This window comes from Somniosus microcephalus, chromosome 6 (genome assembly GCF_052327205.1).
Source record: "Somniosus microcephalus isolate GS21.2 chromosome 6, FLI_Smic_1.0, whole genome shotgun sequence".
In the NCBI taxonomy this organism is placed as follows: Eukaryota; Metazoa; Chordata; class Chondrichthyes; order Squaliformes; family Somniosidae; genus Somniosus; species Somniosus microcephalus.
Window position 1 is genome coordinate 203,116,378 of NC_140992.1, and position 15,363 is coordinate 203,131,740.

General features: G+C 44.2%; 1 protein-coding gene across 11 annotated transcripts in view; it reads right to left on the bottom strand.

The window, feature by feature from the left end:
* The window catches only part of psme3ip1 (proteasome activator subunit 3 interacting protein 1), a 138,602-nt gene that overhangs the window by 91,652 nt on the left and 31,587 nt on the right, over positions 1-15,363 (bottom strand). For all 11 annotated transcript variants that reach the window (XM_085991247.1, XM_085991240.1, XM_085991236.1 and 8 more), the window contains one exon: positions 9,417-9,555. In XM_085991247.1, coding sequence (XP_085847373.1) covers positions 9,417-9,540 — 124 coding nt within the window. In that variant the 5' untranslated portion in view covers positions 9,541-9,555. The remainder of the gene's footprint in view (positions 1-9,416; positions 9,556-15,363) is intronic.

The window sequence follows — 15,363 nt, forward strand, 5'->3', positions numbered from 1 at the left end:
GGCGGTTACATGCTGCTCCAAGCATAAAAACAGGTTAGATTATAATTCCGTACAATGGCCATTTCTATGAAGACTGAGGGGTATTATGTAACACATTAAAGTTTGACTTTTTAAGCTAAAAAAGACATTAGGAATCAATCAAATATATTGGTTTTTTTAAAGACAGTACTATGAAGGGCTAGAAACTGTAAGTAAGTAAAATATAGCAACTAAGTTTGTAAAATGAGTTGCAACTCAGTGGCATGCTACAGAATCTTAAAATGTTCTTGAAAAGATTTAACATATTGAATTACTTTGAATAAAAGTCAATGAAAAATCATTTTTGAATTACCTTAGGACCACTAGTTAAAGTAAAATAAAGAATTCCACAATTAAGCCATTCGTTTGGCATTAATTTGATCGCATTATTGCCAGGTGACGCAGTACTCGGAACCAAATTTTAGCTTTTGATTTAAGCTGTATTTCCCCAACAGTGACTTTCTAATCCAGTGTTAGGGAAACAATGTGAAAACACAAAGTCATGAAAGAGTTAAAAAGGTTAAAAAGTGTTCTCCCCTCTCTCCAATAGAAATGCCTCGAAAGAAAGACCGAAGATGGAGAAGTTGAGTGGGTTAGGATTCTACTCTGGTCTCTGGTACTAGTTCAGACTAATAGGATAAAAGTCTCCTCACAGAAATCACAGAAACCCCACAGTGCAGATAGAGGCCATTTCGGCCCATCGAGCCTGCACCGACACATATCCCACCCGATCCCCGTAACCCCTACACCAACACATATCCCACCCTATCCCCGTAACCCCACATATTTAATCCCCCTAACACTAAGGGTCAATTTATCATAGCCAATCAACCTAACCCGCACATCTTTGGACTGTGGGAGGAAACCGGAGCACCCGGAGGAAACCCACGCAAACACGGGGAGAATGTGCAAACTCCACACAGACAGTCGCCCGAGGCCGGATTCGAACCCGGGTCCCTGGTGCTGTGAGGCAACAGTGCTAACCACTATGCCACCATGTCTGCCCTCTGTTGACATTAAGTGGGAGCTTTGACTGCGTTTGACGCTATAGATTGCAATGCTTGATCTGACACCAAGTAAGAACACATGAAGAGTTCCATTCATAGTACTGATAACCGTTATTTTGCACAGAAATTGACCAAAAAAATAAAAATGCAAGAAAGCCTGCGAGAATGCTGTGCCCTGTGTTCTCGAGTCAATTAGCTTTATATTCAGTCCATTCTTTTAGAAGCTTCACTAAGCAATTAGATGCGCAGGTGAACTTTGACTGGCAGCCAACCACTCAACTGAGAGCCCACTGCCATACAGAAAGTGGCACAAGGTTGATTTTAATATTTTCTGCATCAACATTGCAGCAGCAGAACATTTTTAGGTCAAAAATTATTATTTTTTGCCTAGATTTAATTCAGTAATGGTCTAATTAATTCAGTCTCAATACTAAAGGAATTTAAAAAGCAGCTTGCATTCAAAGTCATGTCCCAGCCCACCTCGAGTTATTCAGTTGTGTCCAAGATTACACAATTCAAACACACACAATGCTGTGTGATCGGTTTAGTCATGCTGTGACTGCCAGTCTCTTCCCAATTTAGCTGGCAGTTATTCACATACTGTTCAAGTATTTAAGTGGAGGGAATATTTAAGATATTAAGTCAATTAAAAACTTTTAGAGACTGATCAGGCTAGTTAGCTACCACAGTTGATATGGTTATAAGAAAAGGCTAACTCTGTATATAAAAGCTAATTATAAAATAAAACACTTTACACCTAATCTCAGCCTATTACCATCTCGTCTAGCTTCTAATCTCTTTTACTTCTTTTGTTTCTTTTATTCTTTTGTCCGATCGCAGCCCTGCCTTCGATCTAGTTTCTTTTCTTTCCAGTTTTGAAGAAGGGTCCGACCCGAAACGTCAACTCAAATCTTTCTCCACGGATGTTGCCTGACCTGCTGAGTTTTTCCAGCATTTTCTGTTCTTATAAAATAATTTGTTTGGCATAGAGATTGCAAACATTTATTATTCACCTTTTGACAAACTGGTTTAGTGTACTGTCTACTCTAAACATATTACTGTTTACTCGTTTGTTCATCCGTTACTCAATAAAGTTGCTCGAAATAAAGTCTGACACTCTTCCACTTTTTGAAGACATGATATAGGTCTGGCAGAGGCACAGAATGAATGCAGTAGCCAAGAGGAAATTTTTAGAGTGGTTTTCTGCCCATTATTCCAGACACATTATCAAAAATATACCTAACTATCAGGACCTGTTAAGGTACTCTTGGGGACATGAACATTTTAAAACTCAATTACGAGAGTAACCCAAGATACAAAAACTGTAGTATCGAGGATAAGAAAGGCAGAAAAAACACAAAAACATACATTTTAATATTGGAGAAACATCTTTGTAAAAGATGGGGAAATTTTCTCTCTCAGTAATGGAGCAGGATTTTTGTCATAATCTCGAAGAGTGGCCATTATTTCTCATCTCCAACAATCAGCACTTACCCCCTGGAATAAAAGCTTTTCCCACTTTTGTTTGTTAATCCCAGAAAACGAACTATAAAAAGGAGTCCTCATCCTACCAACTGAATGATCTTGCGTAAATCAAGAAGTTGCGATTCCTTAAGTGAAGCCTTACACTGATTACACAGGAAATGCCAGCAGAGCTGGAAGCACTGAGTTTACCAGCAGTTCTAGCTCTTAAGACCTTAGATTTAAGTGACATCCTTCACTAAGACGTAGCAGTCTAATTTTTATGTTGAGGTTTAGCGTGCAAAGTGCCAGTTAATTATTCTACCTTGCGGAAGCTGTTCCACTTCTTTCATGATTTTCAGGTTTCCTGAATTGCTCTTGTTTAGGGCGTGTTATATTTTAAACCAAATCATTGAGATTATATTTGTGGTTTAGAATGATATAGAAAAAATAGTAGGAAGTGAATCCCATTGTGGGCTAAGATGGTATCACATTTTGTGCAGGCAGTCCTGGGGCAAAGTAAAGGTTTGCATCACAGGCACTTGCTTTAGTTCAACTTATTGTCTACTTCTCCAATAGACAGTCAAGACATTCCACTTCAGAATTCAACATAACGTTAAACCTAGATCACCCCCATTTCAAGTCATACCTTTCTTCAGTTCTTAAAGTCTAACGTAGTCCAATACTGAAAATCAGCATGATCATTAAACAACCACAGCCTGTTAAACCTGTGGCTACGGAGTACTAAAAACTGATTTGGTTGAGATAACAAAAAAAACTGAATAGGATGGAAATCTAAAATAAAAATGGAAAATATTATAAACACATAGCACCTCAGTACACATTTGAAAGAGGAAGAGGTCTGATGAAGGGTCCCACTCGAAATGTGAGCCTATTTTTTTCTTCAAACCTGCTGAATAATTTGTGCCTATTTAAGCTAGTTTCTTTCTCCATCAGCCAGTGCTGCAGCTCTTAGGTTGCACTGTCTTCCCCTCGTTGGTCAGGTGTTTTTGTTTTGCTGCTTGGATTTTTCACTTTTTTTTTATTTTTATAAAGGCTACACGAAGGACTTGAAATATATAATGGCTATAATTATGGTGCCATGGCCAACCATTAGTACCATCTAAACCCCATTATAAAGGCTTTGACTCAAATTTAGGTCTATCAGATTGCACACAGACTGCATAAAATTAGCCAGTACGGTGTCTAGTCAGTGTATTGGAATTTAATAGACTTGCCTGCTGTTTCTAAAAGAGCCAAGGTACGCCAAAAGGAGTTTAACAGCTACAAACATTTTCCTTAAAGTATGTTTGCCTATCTGCGTCAATAATAAAACAAATCTCTATCAGTTGATTGCTTGGAAGCGATTTTTTTACAAAAAAGACATGCACTGAACACAATATATAGTGAAATCAGTCCAAGTACCTGTCTGGGATACCATGTGGGTTTAGACAGAAGTGATACCAGAATTTACTTTCCTAGCTGATATCAAGGAGCGCCATTGCCAATTTTCTTTTGCAATATTCGACAGAAGCTAAAGGAGCGATGAGCTAGACGATGTTATGGCGGTGGAAGCAGACTTTGTGATGGACGGGCCATGGGGTTGGAAGCTCAGTTTGGAGTCAAACATGACACCGAGGTTGCAAACAGTCTAGTTCAACAAGAGGCAGTGGCCAGGGAGGACGATGGAATCGGTGGCAAGAGTACAGCCACTGCGCTCAGTGGTCAGGTAATATAATTGAGCTTGGTATCTCCAAGCTAGTGAGGGAACCTGGGGCAGTGGTGAAAAGAGGTTCAATGAATGAGAAAGAATGGAGCTGGCCAGGTGCAATATCCCAAGTTGGATTTTTCACATCACATGCTTCAAAATCTTTGGCTTTTGGTTTGCAACCAAGATATTGAAATATACACTTTGTATGAAAGGAAGATCAAGACTTTTTCTCCTCCCACAAGCCTCAAACATAGAAGATAGGAACAGGAGTAGGCCATTTGGCCCCTCGAGCCTGCTCCGCCATTCAATGCGATCATGGCTGATCATCCAAATTCAGTACCCTGTCCCTGCTTTCTCCCCATATCCCTTGAGCCTTAAGAAATATATCCAACTCCTTCTTGAATATATTTAATGAATTGGCCTCCACTGCCTTCTGTGGTAGAGAATTCCACAGGTTCACCACTCTCTGGATGAAGAAATTCCTCCTCATTTCTGTCCTAAATGGCTTATCCCTTATCCTTAGACTGTGACCCCTGGTTCTGGACTCCCCGACCATCAGGAACATCCTTCCTGCATCTAGTCTGTCCAGTCCTGTCAGAATTTTATAAGTTTCAATGAGATCCCCTCATTCTTCTAAACTCCAGCGAGTACAAGCCCAATCGACCCAATCTCTCCTCATACGTCATTCCTGCCATCCCAGGTATCAACCTGGTGAATCTTCGCTGCGCTCCCTCCATGGCAAGAACATCCTTCCTTAGATAAGGTGACCAAAACTGCACACAATACTCCAGATGTGGTCTCACCAAGGCCCTGTACAACTGCAGCAAGACATCCTTGTTCCTGTACTCAAACCCTCTCGCTACAAAGGCCAACGTACCATTTGCCTTCTTAATCGCCTGCTGCACCTGCATGTTTACCTTCAACGACTGGTGCACAAGGACACCCAGGTCTCGTTGCACTTCCCCTTCTCCCAATCTATTGCCGTTCAGATAATAATCTGCCTTCCTGTTTTTGACACCAAAGTGGATAACCTCACATTTATCCACGTTATATTGCATCTGCCATGCTTCTGCCCAATTACCCAACCTGTCTAAATCATCCTGGAGTTTCTCGGCATCCTCCTCACAGCACACACGCCCACCCAGCTTTGTGTCGTCTGCAAACTTGGAGATATTACATCTAGTTCCCTTGTCTAGCTCATTTATATTGTGAATAGCTGGGGTCAGTGCCTGCCACTCGGAAAAAGACCCGTTCATTCCAACTCTTTGCTTTCTGTCTGTCAACCAGTTCTCTATCCAAGTCAATACCTTGCCCCCAATCCCATGTGCCTTAATTTTGCACGCTAATCTCTTATGCGGGACCTTATTGAAAGCCTTTTGAAAGTCCAGATACACCACATCCACTGGTTCTCCCTTATCTATTTTACCAGTTACATCCTCAAAAAATTCCAGTAGATTAGTCAAGCACGATTTACCTTTTGTAAATCCATGTTGACTTTGTCCGATCCTGTCACTGTTTTCCAAGTGCTCTGTAATACATCTTTTATAATGGACTCTAGCATTTTCCTCACTACCGATGTCAGGCTTACCGGTCTGTAATTCCCCGTTTTCTCTCTCCCACCTTTTTTGAATAGTGGGGTAACATTAGCTACCCTCCAATCCATGGATACTGTTCCAGATTCCATCAAATGTTGGAAGATGATCAGCACTACATCTACTATTTCTAGGGCCACTTCCTTAAGTACCCTAGGATGTAGATTATCAGGCCCTGGGGATTTATCGGCCTTCAATCCCGTCAATTTCCCTAACACCATTTCCCTACAAATACTGATTTCTTTCAGTTCCTCCCTTTCATCAGACCCTATGTTACCCGACATCTCTGGGAGGTTATTTGTGTCCTCCTTTGTGAAGACAGAACCAAAATATGTATTTAATTGGTCTGCCATTTCTTTGTTCCCCATTATAAATTCCCCTGATTCTGACTGCAAGGGACCTACGCTTGACTTCACCAATCTTTTTCTCTTCACATATGTATAAAAGCTTTTACAGTCAGTTCTTATGTTCCCTGCAAGCTTACTCTCATATTCTATTTTCCCCTTCTTAATTAATCCCTTTGTCCTCCTTTGTTGAATCCTAAACTGCTCCCAATCCTCAGGTTTACTGCTTTTTCTGGCCAATTTATATGTCCTCTCCTGGGATCTTATGCTATCCCTAATTTCCCTTGTTAGCCACGGTTGAGTCACCTTTTTTGTTTTATCATAGTTTCCTTTATTTAAATTCAGGACCCTAGTCTCTGAGTCAACTACTTCACTCTCCATCTTAATGAAGAATTCTATCATATTATGATCGCTCCGACCCAAGGGGCCTCGTACAACAAGATTGCTAATGAATCCTTTCTCATTACATAATACCCAGTCTAAGATGGCCTGATCTCTAGTTGGTTCCTTGACATATTGGTCCAGGAAACCATCCTGTAAACACTCCAGGAATTCCTCCTCCACAGTATTGTTACTAATTTGGTTAGCCCAATCTATATGTAGATTAAAGTCACCCATGATGACTGCTGTGCCCTTATTGCATGCTTCTCTAATTTCCCTTTTAATGCCATCCCCAACCTCCGCATTACTGTTTGGTGGTCTATATACCACTCCCACTAACGTTTTCTGCCCCTTGGTATTTCTCAGTTCTACCCATACAGATTCCACATCATCAGAGCTAATATCCTTCCTTACAATTGTGTTAATCCCCTCTTTAACCAGCAATGCTACCCCACCTCCCTTTCCTTTTTGCCTATCTTTCCTGAATATCGAATACCCCTGGATGTTGAGTTCCCAGCCCTGGCCACCCTGGAGCCATGTTTCCGTTATCCCAATCAAATCATATTCGTTTACTTCTATTTGCGCAGCTAATTCATCCACCTTATTACGAATGCTCCTCGCATTAAGACACAAAGCCTTCAGGCTTGTTTTTTTAACGCTCTTAGACCTATTAGAATTATTATTTACTGTGGCCATGTTTGATTTAAACTGTCGATTTCTCTGACTGCCACTTTTGTTTTTCTCCTTCCTATCTTTTGCTTTTATCCTGGTTTCCCTTTCCTCTGTCTCCCTGCTCAAGTTCCCAACCCCCTGCCATTTTAGTTTAAACCCTCCCCCAGAGCACTAGCAAACACTCCCCCTAGGACATCGGTCCCGGCCCTGCCCAGGTGCAAACCGTCCTAACTATGCAACTAGACATTAGTTACCTAAATCTAAAGACTAAAGTGCAAGAAGGCACTCTTTCAGTTTGAACTGCTTTGAGCCCTGCAGTGGATTTCCTGCATGATCAAGACAACAACGGTGTTGATGCTGTGGAACACAGTCTAAACTCTGCTTTTTCAGCTGAAGATTCACAGCATTAATGACAGAAGCCAACAAATGAATGGGGAGCAGTTTACAGACTCAAGAAACCAAAATCAAAGAAGAGTCTAAATTCAGATCAGTCACTGAGTTTTCTTTATCTGTGGGTAACAAGGGTAATGCATCTCTGCAAAATTCTTGGAAAGGGTTTTGTTCTCTTAACAAAGCAAAAGATGGCTGTTTTGCAAAACAGCTTTTCAAAACAGGAAACAGCAAATGCAGGCAATTTGAAGAAGTTTGTGAATAATACAAAGGAAAGCATTTTATTGGGGATTTGTTCTCCAGATGATACAAGAGCTCAACAGGCATCGTATTGAAGAATTACCAAGCATTTTCATTTCAAATTTTTTCAGCATGGTTTTGTGAGATGGCACATGGTAAATACGGGGATCTCCTTTCAGGGCCGAAACGCTCAGACTTCCCCAGTCTTTCCTCGTACCTCCGTCCTTTTACACTAGGGATCAGCCTCTTCTCTGAACCGCCACCAGGGCTTGAATGTCTTTCTTGTGTTTCAGTGGCCAGAATTGGACACAGCACAAGATTGTTGCGTTGCTCCAGGAGTAGACTCGACTGTGGTTAGAAATTACTGGTCTATCATGAGACCGCAAATTCTTACTTGTGGGCCAAAGCAGAGAATTCCATTCCTGAATAAAACAGCAGCATCGGGTATAAACTGCAGCCAGAACCAGTCGTGAATAGGACTGTAGCAACCTCCCAGCCAGATCCCTTAGGGCAGCAAATCAGTTGCTGCAGCACGAATCATACTTCAACAGCTGATTTGCCATGCCTAGGAGTGAAAACTTATTGTGTACAGTGCATGCAGCTGGCTTTGCCCTTGCAATCAGCCTGTGAACTGATTGTGGCAAAAGCTGTCTCGCATCAGAAAGTTACAGCATTTGCTCCAATGGCTTCCTGTCGTCAATCATAATCCATTTATACTATAGAGCCACTTGCAACGTAAGCAATGTTCTATATTGTGATCCAATTTCCCAAGTTCTGGATTCACCCCGTCCATACTGCAGGGTGGATTCGGAGACCGATGACAACACTGCCCCAACCCCAGGATGTGCGAGATTTGCACGTGCATAGTTGCTCAAAAGTTACACACACCCTGCTGTCAAAGGGGAACGATGCACACAGACAACGTTGTAAATTGAAGTGCTGGGTGGAAGTTTAGCCCACCAGAACAGAATGGCAGTGTCAATGGAAATAACTCCAGTGCTGTCGGCACCTCCCTCCAAAGGCAAGGAAGAAAACCAACTAGCGATGTTTCTCTGGCTCCAGAATCACATATAGATGAAGCGGTGGACAGCAGTGCTGCCTTCAGAGAAACACAAGATTCCAACCCCGCAATGTTATAAAACAGTAACAGCACCCAATAGACTCAGGAAAACATATTGCTCGTCGTTATTCCTAAAGCTGCAACTGTTTGGGAGGGGATTTAACCAGTTTTCTCTCCTATTCTTGCTACGGTACTTTAATTTAGTCCTTACCACTTTACCTTACTTCCTTAAAAAAATGCATCTACAGTTTCAAAACCAGCTTAATAATCACAATAATTATTTTTTTGTTAAATGCAGCACTGAATATAATTATGGCAAAATAGCGAAATAGAATTTAAATAAGGTGAGAATTTTATCAACAAATAGCAACAGAGGTACAGATTTACTTGGAGGTAAGGAGTACCTAAAATGGGACAGCAAACTCCTGAAATGGTAAATTTGAAGGTGCAAACAGTGGTATTTGTATTCTCTCTAAAAGGTGCAAACTCAGGTTTTCCACAAGACACAGCTCACGAGAGCAGTTCAGAACACTACTGTACCTTCTGGATCATCAGGTTTCCGAACCTTTTCCCACTCCTCCTGTCTTTGTTTGCGTCTTTCATCTAATTCAGTCTCAGTTACAAACCGTCTCTTAATGAGGTTATTTTCGGTCCCACTGTCCATACTTCAAAGAGGTGACTGTAAAACAATTGAAGAATTTGACTATTATATCTACTGTTGTGCAAGCTCACATTTTTTTCCAACAACATGTACTTATATTTAAAGAAAAACTGAAGAGTACACTACCCAAACACCAAAATATGGTTGTGCTGAAGCTCCCAATACCTGCAGATTTAATTATTTGATTCAAGATCAGGTGCTCACAGGCTGTAAGCATTCAGACTGTACTTTCAGTGATGAGCTGTTTGCCCAATGAACCAGGCCATTTTCCCCCACTTCATGTGCATGAGAACTCCTTCCCATTCATCCCTCCCAATGTGTCGGAAAAGCAGCACTGCTACCTTCTAATCTCTTGGTGTAATATTCAAACGTGTTATGGGAGGGCAGCATTACCCCAGTCATCCCCTTGTGCTTTGAAAGAGCCCTGTATAGCAATGCATTGGAGCCTAGAACGAGCAGCCCTCTCAATAGCATTCCTTGAAGCTTCTTTTTGCTTTGGATGTGACAGCAGTGCTATCTTAGAAGAAAATAGAGCAGAAAGAAATGAGGGCTCATAAATTTAGGAGGATCATGAAAAGCATGCAGGGGGCAATAAATGGCACGAGGGAGTGAGAAATCAAGGTAAATATGTAGAGACAGATAAGATCAAGGATGTGCAAGGGAAAATAATTAGCAGGTACCATTGTCCACTGAATTAAATTTTGTTCAACTCCTTTATATCATGCTATTCAAAACCCACAAAGCAGATGTTGAAATCCTGTACCTACCTGGAAAGGGGGGAGGGGTGAAAAAAAAAGAGAAAGAGAAAATAAATCACTGGAAATCAGGTATGTTTTGTTGGGTAACTAGGCTGTGCTACAACAGGAAGATGTCTCTGAGCCTTATCGTTCATTCACTGGGAAATTGAGACTATAGTATTAATTTGAGCAAGTAAATCAGGCAGTCATTTGCTGAAGGGAATATGCTCAGGAAAGAAAATATTAACGTTAATCCCCATATATGCCACAAAAATACTTTTAAATCCATTGGTGAAGTCCTATTAACAGGTGACAAAGGTAGAAATCAGCACGTATAACCTGAAACTCAGCTCCAGACCTCATTCCAAACATGGACAAAAGAGTTGAATTCCAGAGGCGAGGTGAGAGTGACTGCCCTTGACATCAAGGCAGCATTTGACCGAGTGTGGCATCAAGGAGCCCTAGTAAAACTGAAGTCAATGGGAATCGGGGGGAAAACTCTCCGCTGGCTGGAGTCATACCTAGCACAAAGGAAGATGGTTGTGATTGTTGGAGGCTAATTGTGCTGCCTCTCCCTCTAACTTAACCTCACTGTATGTATTTAACTTACTTATATATGTATAACCTACCTGTTGGGGCCGTTGCCCCTTTAACTTACCTTTTAGGGCCATTGCCCCTTTAAGACGCGCCTTAGCGTGCTGACGTCACGTCACGTACAACGTAGCGTGCTGACGTCACGGCACGTACGACGTGACGTGCGTGAGGCGGCTGCCGGCCCGACTCGGCCTTCCAGAAAGGCTGCCGGCACAGCCCGGCCTAGCGTCTTCGGCCGCATCTACCAGCCGCCGGGAGCGACGCGATCTTCCGCTCCCGCGGCAAGCATCGGCTCAGCCTGGCCTCCAGCTCCCGCTCCCGACTTCGGCCTCCACGGCCAGAAACGCGACCACGCGCATCACGTGACGCCCCAAGCGCGGACAACGCTACCGAGCGTGATGAGGTCATCACGCTCCCCACAGGACTGCTACGTAGTCCTCGTGGAGTCCTCGCTGGGACACAGACCTACACCACGGTGCTCCTACAGCAGCACAGGCTCCGGGCAGTTGTATTGTCCCCATGCTTGAGTCTTGGAAATTGTTTGTCTGTAAGTATTTTAGAATGCTATGGATGATTAATGTGCACTGTATGTTGTAGAAAATGTTTAGTTGTAACTTTTCTCTGTCTAGCTGATTAACTAGTAGCTGTATTTTCATACACTATGTACAGGGCTAATTTAAAGAGAATGCCTCCCAGTTTACTAAATGTACTGTGTTGCTCAGGCGTACCTAAATCTGTGTATACATATCAGTTATGCGCCTGTATACTAATGTGTGCTTCCATTTCTGTGTTGTATTTCAGTTTTACAATTAGAATCGTTCAGTAAAGCGTTACAAGAAAAGTCAAGCCTTGTGATTTTATTGGAAGATATCGAGTTGTTCGCTATCTGTCTAGCTCTGCATAGAACCGCGTTGCGAGGGCAGAACAGTAAAAAGACAACAGCACAGCGGGCTCAAGCGCAGGAAGATACCACTCAGCTACCATGAGTCTACGCTCAGGAAAACAATATACCCTAGAGGACGTCGACCAGTCAAGCGAGAAGCATGAGCCTCTCCTAGCAAACGATGCCAAGTCACAGCCCTCTAAAGTATCCCCTAGGTCATCTCGGCGGTCCAGCAGACCGTCGTCATCGACAGCTTCTGCAGCCGCCAAAGCACGTGTCAAGGCAAAAGCTGCCCAGGCTCAATTGTCCTTCGCTGAAAAAGAAGCGGACCTTATGAAGCAGAGAGCCGACCTCGACGCTAGTGTGATGAAGCTGAGAGCTGACCTCGACGCTAGTGTGATGAAGCAGACAGCACAGTCCTCTAAAGTATCCACTAGATCATCTCGGCAGTCCAGCAGACCGTCGTCATCGACAGCTTCTGCAGCCGCCAAAGCACGTGCCAAGGCAAAAGCTGCCCAGGCTCAATTGGCCCTTGCTGAAAAAGAAGCTAGGGTTATGAAGCAGAGAGCTGACCTCGCTGCCAGTCTCCACATTCTCCAAAGCCAGAGAGCTGCCGCTAAAGCTAAAGCCGCAGCTTATGAAGAAGGTGAGGAGAACGAAGGCGGGGAGCCCAGCCAGGAAACATATGTTCTGGGACAGCCCCTCAGTCCAGTGCAACGTACAAGTGAGTGTGTCCAACAACACTCCAAATTGTTCTCCAAGGAAACATCCAACTATCTCAACGCAGAACCAGCTACTCAACACAGTAGCAAACAGCCTGTTTTTGGAGACACTGAGCTTAAAGGAGAAGAAACAAGCAAGACTTACCTACAGAGACCTCCACAGCACTCGGCCAATCCAGCCAAGCAGTCCTCACCCGAGCCACAGGGTACACAGGACCTCGCTGGGTGCCTTATCCGCCGAGAGTTGTTGAGTTCGGGCCTTCTGGAGTTAGATGGCCGTCCTGAAAGTTGTTGGTCATGGAAAGAGCACAACCTGAGACTACACAAGGTAGCATCGAACAGTGGACAGGTGATGGAAGCCTTCCCTGCAGAGGACCGTGCCAAGGATCTGAAGGATTTGCACCTTGGAGTGGATCCTCCCCCCCTTCAACGGAGCCTGGGGCTCTCCTGGAACCTGGAAACAGACAGCGTCACGTTCCTGGTGTCCCGCGAAGAAAGGCCATTCACACGGAGAGGCGTCCTGTCCACAGTCAACAGTTTGTACGACCCTTTGGGGTTCGTAGCTCCCATAACAATGCAAGGAAAAGCATTAGTACGGGAACTCTCATCGGATCAGAGTGAGTGGGATGCTCCACTCCCAGAAAAAGAAGCAAAATGGAACCTAGGGAAGGAGTCCTTGAAGGCTCTCGAAGACCTGCACATAGAGGTGCTACATTCCAGGCTCGCTGTCTTCAACACAGAGAAGAGAGCTGTGCATCTCCTCAGACGCTTCCACAGTAGCAATAGGAGCTGTGGCCTACTTGAGAGCAGCTGACATCATTCCACGTCTCGAGCTTTGTGCAGCTGTGTTGGCTGTTCAACTGTACGAGTTGATCAGAGACGAGATTGACATCGATGTGGGCGCCGTCAAGTTCTTCACGGACAGCAAGATTGTACTTGGTTACATCCACAACTCCACAAGAAGGTTTTACGTGTATGTTTCCAACTGGGTGACTCGTATCAGACGATCCACTCACCCTGACCAGTGGTGCTATGTCCCCACGGACCTGAACCCTGCAGACCATGCTACCAGGTCTATACCAGCAGCACACCTACAGCAAAGCAGTTGGTTCTCGGGCCCCTCTTTCCTGTCTAATGTCAACACAGAGGAGACTCCGGAGTCCAATCCCTTCACCCTTGTGGAGCCTGAAGCTGATACTGAGATTCGGCCTGAAGTTATGACCCTGGTCACCAAAGCCTCAGAATCTCAGTTGGGCTCACAAAGCTTCGAGCGATTCTCAAGCTGGAGAACACTCTGCCGAACCACAGCCCGACTCATTCATGTAGCAGCATCCTTCAAGGGGAATTCGGACAACATAGAATGCAAAGGATGGAAATGTTCTAAAGAAGTATCCAGCACAAGTGAGCCTTCACAAGCCAAAGGTGTGATCATTCGCTCTGTCCAGCATGATGTCTTCAAGGAGGAATTCAAATGTCTTGAAGAGGGACAGACATTCCCCAAGCAAAGAGGAGAGTATTTGTCCACCCTACAGAGCCGTAGGAAATGGACAGAAGACAAGCCAAACGTCAAAGTGAGAGACGTTGTCTTGCTGAAAGACAGCCAAGCACGCAGAAATGAATGGCCAGTGGGCCTGGTTGTCAAAACTCTGCCGACCAGGGACAAGAGGGTCCGCAAGGTGGAGGTGAAGATTGTCAAGGAGGGGCCTATCAAAGTGTTTCTGAGGCCAGTCTCAGAGATCCTCCTTTCTGAAGTAACCTAGAGAACGGACTCTGAGTATGTTGCAGCCAAAGGACGTTTTCTTCAGGTTTATTTTGTATCTGTAGTGGTACAATGGAATTGTATCAAGCGGGGAGTGTGCTGCCTCTCCCTCTAACTTAACCTCACTGTATGTATTTAACTTACTTATATATGTATAACCTACCTGTTGGGGCCGTTGCCCCTTTAACTTACCTTTTAGGGCCATTGCCCCTTTAAGACGCGCCTTAGCGTGCTGACGTCACGTCACGTACAATGTAGCGTGCTGACGTCACGGCACGTACGACGTGACGTGCGTGAGGCGGCTGCCGGCCCGACTCGGCCTTCCAGAAAGGCTGCCGGCACAGCCCGGCCTAGCGTCTTCGGCCGCATCTACCAGCCGCCGGGAGCGACGCGATCTTCCGCTCCCGCGGCAAGCATCGGCTCAGCCTGGCCTCCAGCTCCCGCTCCCGACTTCGGCCTCCACGGCCAGAAACGCGACCACGCGCATCACGTGACGCCCCAAGCGCGGACAACGCTACCGAGCGTGATGAGGTCATCACGCTCCCCACAGGACTGCTACGTAGTCCTCGTGGAGTCCTCGCTGGGACACAGACCTACACCACGGTGCTCCTACAGCAGCACAGGCTCCGGGCAGTTGTATTGTCCCCATGCTTGAGTCTTGGAAATTGTTTGTCTGTAAGTATTTTAGAATGCTATGGATGATTAATGTGCACTGTATGTTGTAGAAAATGTTTAGTTGTAACTTTTCTCTGTCTAGCTGATTAACTAGTAGCTGTATTTTCATACACTATGTACAGGGCTAATTTAAAGAGAATGCCTCCCAGTTTACTAAATGTACTGTGTTGCTCAGGCGTACCTAAATCTGTGTATACATATCAGTTATGCGCCTGTATACTAATGTGTGCTTCCATTTCTGTGTTGTATTTCAGTTTTACAATTAGAATCGTTCAGTAAAGCGTTACAAGAAAAGTCAAGCCTTGTGATTTTATTGGAAGATATCGAGTTGTTCGCTATCTGTCTAGCTCTGCATAGAACCGCGTTGCGAGGGCAGAACACTAATCATCTCAGCCCCAGGACATCGCTGCAGGAGTTCCTCAGGGCAGTGTCCTAGGCCCAACCATCTTCAGCTGC